At 37.2% G+C, this 12649-nt stretch overlaps 1 protein-coding gene across 1 annotated transcript in view; it reads left to right on the top strand.

Moving 5' to 3' along the window:
* Positions 1–12649, top strand: part of tmem104 (transmembrane protein 104) — a 79532-nt gene that overhangs the window by 18690 nt on the left and 48193 nt on the right. Inside the window, exons 7-8 of the mRNA XM_033971504.2 lie at positions 5184–5283; positions 10115–10211. Of these exons, the coding sequence (XP_033827395.1) occupies positions 5184–5283; positions 10115–10211 (197 nt within the window). The remainder of the gene's footprint in view (positions 1–5183; positions 5284–10114; positions 10212–12649) is intronic.

A 12649-nucleotide genomic window follows, 5' to 3' on the forward strand; every position in this document is an offset into this window, starting at 1 on the left:
CGATTAGTCCCTGTTTTCGCCACCATCGGCACCATGTAAACTGCTCTGTACTTACTTTGTTCTCCAATTTTATTTTCTTAATCAATGACGTGCATAGGATTCGGCAATGTCACACACTCATTTTGGTACAAATGGAAAAAAAATAAATCACTTGTGTGATTTGCAGCCGACAGCTACACTGCTACATGGATGATGACATTTGTGGTGATGTCAGCTCCGATTGGGCACTGCAGTTTTCTAAAGCGGAAGTCAGCTGACTTGTTTCTTATATTAAGTTTTAGATAAATATCGTGATTTTAAATTAGCAAATTATAACAATGATCCAGTTGTATCATAGATTATAACTATATAGCAGACAGAAACACTTTGAAGTCATGCTTTATTAAGGCCAATTAAGGTGTAATTATAATGTGTAAATGACTTACAATTGGAATAATAACCCAAATTTTGGTACTTTTACTTTATAAAGTTGAAATACAAGTAAAAGTATGGTGGCTTAAAAAATAGATTTTCTTTTCAGTGGTCAGGGTCAGTGTCAGGGTGCATTCACACTTGCACAAAAACCATATTACAATTGTGATTAAACTTGGACTTAACTCCTTAACTAAACCTGGACTAAATCCTAACCTGGCAGATGTACTCTACCCCCCTTTGTAAACAAATAGCAGCTTTAAGTCCTCTGGTTGCTGAGAAGATGAATGCTGATACCTCTAGCCATATTCAGCCTGATGTAGCAGATCCCAGTGTCCCCTTTGTCAATTGCACAGTTTAATTTGCAGCGCTGGTCTTGTATCGGCAAACTGTGATTAAGAAAACAAATCTGTGATGAGACCGGCTGAAGGCTTAATTTGTCTCCAAAGTTTGTTTAATATTGTTCCTTTATGAATGGAGCTCTTGAAGTGTGACCAAGGAGATTGTGGTCATGCATTTACTTTGGGCCAATGTGATGAAAGGGAGAGTTACAGCATAGAAAGGCTATCATATCAGATGGCTACACTTTTCAAACCTGGCTAAAGCTGGATTGATTGACAGTTTGTGTGCAGTTTTACACCATATCGATCTGGACTGTTTCTTGTTGAAACTGTTGAGGAAAAAGAGGTACAGTGATCATCTTATGCCTGCCTGTAGTTTCTTTTAGTGTTCCTTTCTATACATTTTGAAGTGCGATAAATTGCTGAAGTAAATATAGACAATAAAATAATTTATGCCACTAACCCAAGAGCAGATTTATACCACAGAAACTCTAAATTCTAAATCTACAACCTTCAACCTTCTACAGCTCAAATCTCATCATATAGCTAAACAAACAAACAAAATTTCCTAGTAGTGCTAAAAAGGTCCTCACGATAAATATTGACCCCAAAAAATCTTGTCAATTTATATCACCATATGGTTAAAAGCAGATGGCTAAAATGTGGCCATACAAATCGAAAAATTGTCTCATCTCTTGTGGCAGTGTTTTCTTTTGGTAGTATTTTTATATTATGATTTAAAGCTTTTCTGTTTAAAGAACACATATTATGCAAAATAAACATTTTTGAGCTTTTAACGATGTTGTGATATTGGTTCCTCCTGAAAAATATCTGGATTTTTATTCTGTTTAATTGGTTAATGGAAAAACGCACCACAAATTTTCCAGGATTTTTTTTTGTTATGGCTGATACTGATGCCCATGGTCTCCAAATTTAAATTTACTACTAACTTACCCACAGTCATTTTTTGTTACCACAAATCTTAAAGAGAAATGTACAAAACAATACTACATAGCTGTCTTTGTCACTGTTCAAATGAAGCTTTGTGTATTCTTTAGGCAGCAGGTTAGCCAAAACAGAATATCGACCTGTGTCAGAGATGTAAGACCCACATCTAATACGCTACAAAGTGCAAATACTGGCACTTTGGCACAAAATAATATATCGGTCCATTTGAATCCCACTCATGCTTTCCTTAGGCTCCTCTTAACACTAAGGGATTCCTGAATGACAATATTACCACTGGCCTTGATGATTTCATTTAAAATATCAGTGCTTGCAATTTGAAAGTTATCTCTTAGCTTTGGGATCTGCGTATCTCTTCAGATAATCAGTCGCTCTCATAATAATCTCAGCCATTCATGATTTTACACAAAGGAACAAGTGCACCAAAGTCACCCTCTTTCATTATCTGCACTGTGTATTATGAAGAGATAGGAATGGAATATTAACATCTTGTCCTCAGCTCTTTGACCCAAATGGTTTTCTTTCTTGTGGGAATAATAAGGACACGTTCACAAATCAAATCTCCCAAAGCAGCGAAAGCATCACCAAAAATAAAGAGAGGAAACAAGGGCACATTCACTGAATGTGCTTTGAATACAACCACACTGCTATTAGGGAAGATGATCACAGTGTTTTGTACTAAATATCTTGGTTATTTTTACTTGGAAGAAATGCTAGCTGGTGCAGAAGCAGAACAAACCTTTGGCAGCGAGGTGGCTGAGTGGCTGACGTTTACGCCTCACGGCAAGAAGGTCCCATGTTCGATTATCAGACCAACTGGGGCCATTCTGTGCAGTTTCCATCGACCTAAAACATCCACCTTTTATTTGGAATTCTAGAGGAATTATTGCAATGGTAACTGTAGAAATTATGATAATAAATAAATAAAAATGATGATGATGATAATGCACTTTATTTATAAGTGCCTTACAGAAAAAGTTAAAACCATACAGCTGAAAAAAACCCACCACACAATAAAATACAAAACTAGATGACGGTGTGATTGGTTATGAGATGTAAGATTGTCTGAACTGGTCAGTTTTGAGTTGTGATTTGAAGAGAGAACGGGAGTCAATGTTACAGAGGTCGGGTGGGAGAGCGTTCCAGAGCTGGGAAGCAGAGCGTCTGAAGTCTCTGAAAGAGGGGGAGGAGGAACCCCCAGGGTTCTGTCCTGGGGCCCCTCCTCTTTATTATCTCATCATCCACAGCCGCGGACACAGGAAAGGAGTGAAATCTGTGAGGTTTAAATTGAATGAGTTGATTGCAATCAGAGACATATAAAGTGAACCGAGGGAGTGGAGTGTAAGAGATACCAACAGATTGGAGTCTGTGAATGAGAGTGGTGTGTGGGATGATGTCATCCAGCTCCAGCTACAATGCTCATTAATACTCAAGATCTCATACAAAGCTGTACTTTTTAATTACAATTGTTTCTTTAATGATAATTTGACATTTCTGTATTTGTGCTTGATCTAAATCTTCATTTTAGCTACTTTTATCAGCGTGTTGTCAAGTCTAGTTACCTAAAGGCACTGGTTGAGGTTTAATTCAGTGGACACATTGTCTTAGAGGTAAAATGTCAGTAGTACTTCTTACTACTACCTACCCACTGCTACCTTAAACTACTACTAATTGTACAAAAACAGAAATTAGTAGTAGCATAAAGTGTAGCTGGTGATTACTTTGCAGCACCAAAGTTGACCTTCTTCTAGATCTTTTGCTAACTTAATGGTTAGAAGTGCCAAACTGGAGCATTTGAGTTGGAGACAACCGTAGCAGCAAGTAGTATCCTAAACTCCACACCAAATGCCTCAGAATCAAACCATGAACATTGTTGTAACCTTTTTAGCTACTATAAAAATACATCAAATTTCTATTGGAGCCCTTTAGTTCAAGCCCGCTTACCCAGAGTTTACCCTTATAATGACACGGCCTCTTGGATTAATTTAGCCGTCAGTTTAAGACCCATCTAAATCTGTCGACAAGAATGAGAATGTTAAGTTTGTGAAATGGTCTCGAGGGCAGATGGCTGAGAGCTGCAGTCCAAACCCTGACAGAGGAACATCCTTCATGCAGAGATTAGCTTTTAATTAAGACTATTAATATTTGTGCTGGTGCCGCGGAGCCGGAGCAGTGACGGAGCGACGTGACGGACGAGTGGTGGTTTGAATGAGGAGGACTTTGGTCGCAGCTGACAGTGATTTAAGATAAGTGTTTAGACAAAGCCTGATACAGACAGATGTGGTGTAGGCAGATTAGTAGAGCAAGCGAGCATACATGCTTTTACTATTCTTTACAAAGACGGATAGTTGGGAACTGTATCCTGTCTGCATAAATTCCGATGGGTGTGATTGACAGACTAATTAACCAATCAGAGAAATGCATGGTCCTTTTGTGCCAAAGTAAACACGGAAGCTGAAAAGTCAAATATAAAGAAATAATATCACAGAGGTTTGAGAAACTGCAGATTTCTGTAACGAATGAGGCAACTAAACTGTAAATCTGTGGTGAAAAAAATTAAAGATTTTGTTTTGAATAATCGAATATTTGAGCACAGACATCATCCTGCATTCAAACAGAAAGTTGGAGGGACTGGCTTGCCAGGCAAAAGTTCCTACGCAACAAAAAATATTTCTGCTTCTCCATAAAGTATCTTGGTATCTTGACTAGATTCCTCTTCCTTTGGAGATTTTCTGTCAAGCAGAATTCCCGGGTCCATCCACTCAAAATGTGTGGTGTTTAAATGTGGACAACAAAAAGTTTACATGGCTGTAATCTGACATGTTGGAGTGATGTCTCATTAAAGAGGGGAATTTTAGAAGAGAATTTTATGTCTATGGGCTGTTAACTGTTAACACATAACAACATATCACCATGTTAGATCACCATGTTACCGTTCATTGTTTTCAAAATGTTATATTTGCTAACAAAAGCAATGTATTAACATGCTTTAAAAGTTTCACTTTCATTTTTGACGCTCTGTCTCCCTCCCTATGTTATGTCACTTCCCCTTCAGAGCACTATCACAACACAATCAATGTGTATCCTGCTAATGAAACTACTGCACATCACATCAGGGTTGCCAAGTTGCTCTGTACAGTTTTCGATCATGTTTTTGTATATTTATGGAGAATTGTCGTGTAGGAGCATTTGTCGTGGGTGACGTAGGGATGTGGGCAGATTATTGGACAGAATCTTACAGCTAACCATAAGGAGGGTATGAACAGGGCCCAGGAGAGATCGTTAAACTACTCAAACGTGCATGGATGACATCTAAAACCTTTTCAGACATGCTTTTAATGAGGGAACAATGTGGTTATAACATGGTAGAAAGCTCAGCTATTTTACTATTTTATATCCCTCTTAAATTTACATCACCAGTTTTGTAGATGACCTCTGAGCCTTTCCTCTGTGTTTGTGTTTCAGTTGGAGTGAACATGTTCTACATCTGTCTGATCGTGTATCTGTACGGAGACCTGGCCATTTACGCTGCAGCCGTCCCCATCTCTCTCATGGAGGTCGCCTGGTGAGTGCATTTACTGTTTTTTGTTAATATGAGTACATTAGAATATTTAGATTATTTTAGTATTTTTGTATTACTTTATTTATCAATGCTTATTCATAAACATTTCTGTAAATTTACCTGAATCTGCCTAAATGGCTTTTCCTGTGCAGTCATTCTAAAAAAAACATATGAATTTGATTAGTCACATATGTTAGTAAGACATTATATTTTTGTATTTTCAAGAAGACATTTTTAGCATCGTTAGCATCTCCCCAATTAACACCTTTCAGATTTAATTCGTACTGAGCCGCTGGTTAATGAGTGACTAGAGATTTCGTGCGGCCTCTTTTAGCCCAAAGCACTCTGATCTTGTCTGTTTGTCAATAAACTTTTCTTGACCTCTCCGTCTCTCCTCTGCGTCACAACTGCCCCAAGACTGGATTTTATTACCAAACCTTCGGCTAAAAACTGCGAATAAAGTTTTCATATCAGAACGAACGCGGCCTCAAGACACGGACAGAAATAGACACTGGACATTTTAAATAAGAGTTTTGATGGAAACGACGAGAGATGCTTCTAGATAGGGTCTCCCATATTTGTTGTATTTGGACAGATCAGGTAGGGTAAGGCTTCACCATGTTTCCAAAAATATTGACATCACAACTTCACAAACTTTTTCATATATTTTATAAAGTATCTCATCATAAACATAAACATCATAAAGTTTTTTTTTAAATGTTTGATTATATAAAAATATTGCAGTAATATACTTAATACTGGGTTTTTAACATAGACTGTATATATAAATGGACACAGCTAAAGTGCTAGCCCTGTCCCCCTCCCTGCTAAACCAGCGGTGCAGGCGGGAAATGGCATTACTTTCAACAGCCTCGCTCCGGATTGGCTCTTTGGAATTCCGACCTCGAGCGACATAGCAGCCAAATATGGACCTCGGCTCCAAATTCACCCCTATAACCTCTAGCCTTGATGAGCTTTATTTGACTGGAGCAGAACGCTATGGGTGACATCACACTTCCTTAGTCCACTTCTTTATACAGTCTGTTTTTTATATATCATGCATTATGGGAAATGGCAAAATGTTCAAATAATTAATGAAAAAGTAAAACTTTGCTTGACCACATTTAAGAGAAAAGGTATAGGAAGTCTAATTTTGTGGAGCGTAGAAATAATAGAACAAGCAGCAGTAATGGTAAATTTACTTTCAACCTCACTTTTGCATGATTTGAGACTGATATCACAAAAGTTACGACGGATACTGACCATAGACTGTATATATAAATGGACATGGCTAACCTGCTAGCCCTGCCTTCCAAATAGGAAGTGATTATGGGCGCACTTCGACCTCCATTGACTCTGGCTCCAATTCACTCTACTTTAGAAAACTGCCGCCCCTCTCTCTGTAAGTGCTGCTGTCAGGCTCGTCATTTTGGTCTTAAAATGTTTGTGTTAACCCACTCTACATGATCCTGATTTTTATTTCATCATTGTATCCATAACTCAAGATATGAACATTAATAAGAGACAAATCAGCTGCCTTCTTTCCTGTGGTCACTCCCGCTAGCGTTAGCAACAGGTTTGATTGACAACTTTGCTAAGAGCCCGCCCACTGCCAAATCAATGGCAAATTCGCCCCTATAACTGATAGCCTCGATAAGCCAGGCCACTTTATACAGTCTACGGTATTGACAGATACCTAAACTGGTCAGATCAGATGCTATTTTGTATTTAAGAGTAGCCATATACACTAATCATAATCATTGCAATTCAATATTAAATTTTTTGTCCTGCTGAGAAATTAGTAGCAGTCTGTGTGGTACCTCATGTGAATGCATTTGTGTTCTTAATTGGGGAATGGTATTAAAAACATTTAGATTAACATAATATTAAAATGGTCTATTGTCTTTTGGATATTAGATAATGGTACACAAGGGCCCTGGATAATTGTGATCGCCTCATTAAAGTTAATTTTACTAAATGATTGTGCGACAGTTTCAAAGTCAAATTTAATAGCTGCTAATTATTGCTTTATTTTGAATTGGAACAGGGCAATTAACGGTGCAGTATTCATAACCTTTTTAATCTGATATAATGTAGGGGAAATAATTAAATATGTAACTGGATTTGATAATTTGTTATAGCCCAATGTCACCTTTTCTTTTAACAAAACAGACTTAAAACCCCGCCACCCAGAGCATTTGCAGAGGGTGATAACATGCCCCATTGCATCTTGTGTTTTTCTAGGCTGGCTAGATTGGTAAAAATATAGTGGGAAGAGTTTATCCTCTGGTGCACTGCTACACACGCTCTTAATTTTTTGTTCGGTTTCATTAATATATCCACTCTTATTTTTATGTGTGTTTTATCTTTCACCCAGTTGGGGACACTAAGACGCCATTTTGAAACTTTTAAAACAAGCACAACCGAAAATGGGGGAAAAGTTTAATAAATGAAAACGTGGCAGACTTCCATGTCTCCGTAGGATTACATTATGACATATGTCACATGATTAATCCAAGATGGCGGACTTCTGGTTTGAAAGGGGGCGCGGTCACAATATTTTTATGTTCTTCTTGCCACGTTGCATCTGTGTACCAAATTTTCATTTGGCTACACCAAAGTTTTTGTCAGGATGTCCCTTTGGTGAGAGCAGATATTTGGTTTGTAGCTGAGGTGTCATTGGCTTTTTTTGATCTAGACCATATCACAAAATAGTAAAATTGTGTGCCAAAGTAAAATTTTATTGTTCCTCTTCTTGGTGATTTGCCAAGAATATCCCACAGAATGGCATTAAACTTGTCTCCATGGAGTTATATTCATAGTTAGTATCTGTGGAGAAGCATGCCTTAATCATGGCATACGTTTTCCAGGATGCTTTTCAACAATATAAACATCTGTAATTATTCATTTAATATTTATAATAACATAATGCAAGTTAACTCTGGTACATTCTCTTGTAGATGTTTTATCTTTTGTGCTGCATTTTACACTAAACTAGCTGTATAGCAAATACAGGCACGTTTATTAATGTGCATTGTCTTATAAACTAATAAATAAATGAAATGAGGAAAATGTGTCTAAATCTAGATAAGTTTGCAATGTTACAAAAAACAACTCCATTTGAAAAATGTTTGTAAAGTAAAACCAACAATACATTTTAAGTGAACCTGATTTTTGAAATGTAAAACTTTTTTATTTATGTGTTTTTAGTTTATAGACCTAAATGTGACTAAAGCAAAACCCTAAAATTGCAACATTTACAAATATTGGGTTGTAGCTGCTCATAAGCTCAATATAAATGAACTGTAGACTTCTTGTGTCCGACAGGCCGGCATCAATTCTTTGCGCCACATTGTAAATAATGTTTTATTTTGTTAATTTCCTTAGATAGAATATGATTTATCTGACGCACATTGTTACTATCTCATGTTTTCACTTGTAGAAAACTGAAAACTTTTTGATGACTTGTATCTAATATGAGCAGCCTGTATTCCCTCTTCTGTGTCATGGGGCTGGTACAAAGTGGTCTCGCTGAAATCTATTTCCTTCAAACGTAAAAGAAACTCGAATATGAAAGTATGTGTCCTCTGCCTCTGACCCGGGGCCTGTGTGTGTGGCTGGATCAGGGGGCAGCGTCAAGGTTTAGAGTGAGAGCTGTGATGGAGAAAACCTAAAAAAAAAAAAAAAAAAAAAAAAAATTTAAAAGAAGCAGCTAATTTTTCTTTGATTTTAGTATGCACTTCAGGAATAGTTTAAGACCTTTCAGTATCTAATCCACACTTAAAACTATAACCAGCATTGCGATGAGATATACATTTTTGAGCAGTGTCAGGTATATTTTTTCACATCCCAAATAAACGCAGATAAACTTATTTTGGACAGCTTGAAAATATCGTCTCACATTACCTCCCATTACAGTGCTCACCTTCAGCTGGATCAGAACTTAAATTCACTTTGACCTCAACAAAGTGTGTCTGACTTCAAATGGCGAGCCCCAGGCCTGCACATAAAAGAACTGCACAAAGTCAATGGAAAGGGTTTAGGCTTCACCTCTAACATGGCTTAATTCTGGATGTATTTACTCTGATTCAAATCTGTGAAATGAACTAAGAGAAGTCAGATAGTCCGGGAGCGTTTTAGGCCATTTCACCTCGTTTTGAGTTCATGCTTGGAAAAACCTCTACTTGCAGCTATAATATAAATCTTACTTTCAGTATTAAGATGGGGATGTCAGGATTATTTGGTTTATCAATAATCATAACTACAAAATTATAACCGTGAGCATTTTTGTGGAAAAAAGTAATTTAAATCTATTCTCCAAAAGTAAACCTAAATGTAAAATGCTTTTTATCTTGCTGCTTATGCCACATTAACTTTACTTTATCATTCAGAAAGTTAAACCCATTGTAGTGTAACTCTTTAGCCAAAAAATACTTACTAAAACTCCTTACTAAAATAAAACTCAAGCTTAATTTTGTCATGTTTATTGCGCTGAACAACATGCAGCAGTACTTTGAGCATCTTCACAAACCTCACTGTTATTTGGCCTGGAAGAGCACGTCATGCCTGTTTCCTTGAATGTTGTTCCTTTGGCTGTAACCTTCCACAGTATTACATTAAATCTTGCATCTATCTCCATGGAGAATGTGCCGAAGTATGCCTTTAACTACATACTTTTACTCACAAAGGATTGGCTGTAGACCATCATTAATGATTTTAAATGTTTGGATCTCGGTTCAGTTAAAATAATCTATTGTTTCTGAAAAGTCCTGTTATATTTTTTATTTATTTTAATTTTTTTTCCCCATTTCTGATCATGTTGTTTGTGTTGCAGTGGGAACCATTCATGCAGCACTGGCAGTGTGAAGTACAATGACACCGACCCGTGTTGGGGCCCAGTCACGAGGAAGGACGCGTACAGGGTCTTTCTGGTGAGTTATGGCCCATTTTCATTTCAACGGCATCTACACACTCGCTGATGGGATTTACAAACTTTGCTCTTAAAAGTTAGTAGTTTATATGAAATCTGCTTGGTTGAAAATGTTTGTATGATGGTTTAAGTCTTGCAGAAGAGATTTGCATATGATATTAATTGATTTACATAGGGCTTAGCTTCAACCTGTTGTGTTTACAGTGTTTTTGGATCAGTGTTTCATGCTTTGAGTAGGCCGCTTCGAAATAACAATTTGCCCTTTTGGTCAAGTTATTAGTGGAGTAGCAAAGATGTTTTGCCGCTCATCCAAGAGGCTTGTTCAGTTCTGGTGAAGTGCTCATGGGACTGTGCCTTATATCTATCTGAATTGAGAAGCCAACTACCCTGAAACTATACTACACCTATTTGTTTCTGTTTATTAGCTAGCTCTATTGAATATGAATTATTTTAAGATAAGTGGTATATTTAATTGTGGCTAGTGGTCAAGTCAATAATCAATAATTATAGTAATGGGCTCTGTGCACAGCAGCATGCTAGCTAGCACACCATGTCTCAAAGCTAACAGTCACTTTTATTAAAATCAGAAAACATAAAATAAACAACTTATTAACATTCAAACTAATTAAAATAAAGACTACCCAATTGTTTTTAAATGTAGAATACTTAAGTTTGTGGTGCTGTTTTAACATTATTATTATTTTTATTATTTGCCTCAAAAATAGCATTAGCATTAGCATTGAGACACAAATATCCCTCAAGTATTCATTTTATTTGTGTAGTTTTAACATTCTGTCAGTGACATCCACCCGCAGCTCCATATCCACTACCTGATCTTTAAATATTTATTCATTTTAGCATGACTTAGCAAAAACCTCACAGAGATACAATTGGACAGGAAGTAGTGACGCTAACAGTGAAGTTGCCGGGTGCTGTTGTGCACAGAGCCAATTGTTACATGCACTTATTCTGTGGCACAGTAGAGGAAATATTAACCTTGGTATTAAATCTAACTTGGCTTTCATTGTATTGGGTGGCACAGGAAAATGCCAGCTTTAGAAGGATGCATATTGGGCTAAATCAGTGCTTTTCAATTATTTTCTATCATGCTCCCCCTATAAAGAAAATAAAATATGCCCCCCTGAAAAAATAAAATAAATGAAATGATATAATGAAATTTAATTAAATATATATATATATATATATATATATATATATATAAAAATTAATAAACATCAAATGAATAAATTAAAATTAAATAAATATTAAAATAATACATTAAAATTAAATAAATATCAAATTAGTAATTTAGCATTTTGGTACGCCACCTTATATGATGCTCAGTGCTTGCTGCTTTTAGTGACATTTACAAAGTGGATGATTGTTGGCAATATTTGGCACGTTTATGCTGAAAAAACTCCAGCGTCTTATCAGCGTGACTGAGGTGTAACGAGGTGGCGCCTTAACTTATTTGGCTTCACACTGGCCGCTGCCAACATTTTCAGACACAGCAGACACCGGTCTGTCCTCGTGTCCCACCTGAGTCACGGTGAAGCCAAGTGCTAAATACGCTTCATCAGACTTCCTCGTCTTATTTTTCGGGTGACTTTACCTCCGTCTATATCCGCCTTTCTTTTCATCCCTGTTAAAATGTTTTCCATAGTGTCTCTTTAGCAAAAGTGTTTCTTGTTCACTGCCCTGTGTCACGATCTGTTCGCTCTCCCCTGCTCTTTGCTGTGTGCTCGCTGCGTACGCCCTGCGTACAGTACTACAGTGTCATACGCGGAGTCATACACGCCCACCCCAGTATCTCACCCGCCCCACTATTTGAGAACCACTGGGCTAAATCAAGGTTTATAAGATTTTAAACATATTATTCCCTCAACATGAACTTTGACAGAGTGACATTTTAAATGATGCACGTTTGAGTTATCCATGAGTGCGTTTTTTGTGTACAGAGCTGTGAAATTAACAGATCTTTTTTGAAGATAGAAAGTTGGTGATTTCCAGTTGTCAGTGATCAGTTTGACTCTTTTTAATCAGTCCTTTGTCAGTAAAAGCGTGTGGTTTGGAGAAGAGTTCAGACTTCTTCTAACAGTTTGTGATTTTGCTTTGCTGTGTTGGTGTTACAGTGGAACTAAACACAATACAAAATCATTGTGTTTTGCTACTTAACTCTTTACGTAGTTTTTTGAAAGCATCGTCTACTGTTCCTCGTCCGCTTTGGCGAATTAAGTGCAGACAAGTACTACGTGACATCATGCAGCACTGCCCTGATTACAGCCAGGTCTGGCTGCAGTGGCAGAGTTTGAAGTGTGGATACCTGTTAGGCCAATCAGACTGTTCCTTATACCCCCCCAACCACGCTCCTCTTCCCCTCTCAAATGTGGTTGTGAGAGTTTAGGTGTTTAGTCCCGTTTAAAGGGCCTGAATTGCTCT

The sequence above is a fragment of the Periophthalmus magnuspinnatus genome, chromosome 8 (genome assembly GCF_009829125.3).
Source record: "Periophthalmus magnuspinnatus isolate fPerMag1 chromosome 8, fPerMag1.2.pri, whole genome shotgun sequence".
NCBI lineage: Eukaryota > Metazoa > Chordata > Actinopteri > Gobiiformes > Gobiidae > Periophthalmus > Periophthalmus magnuspinnatus.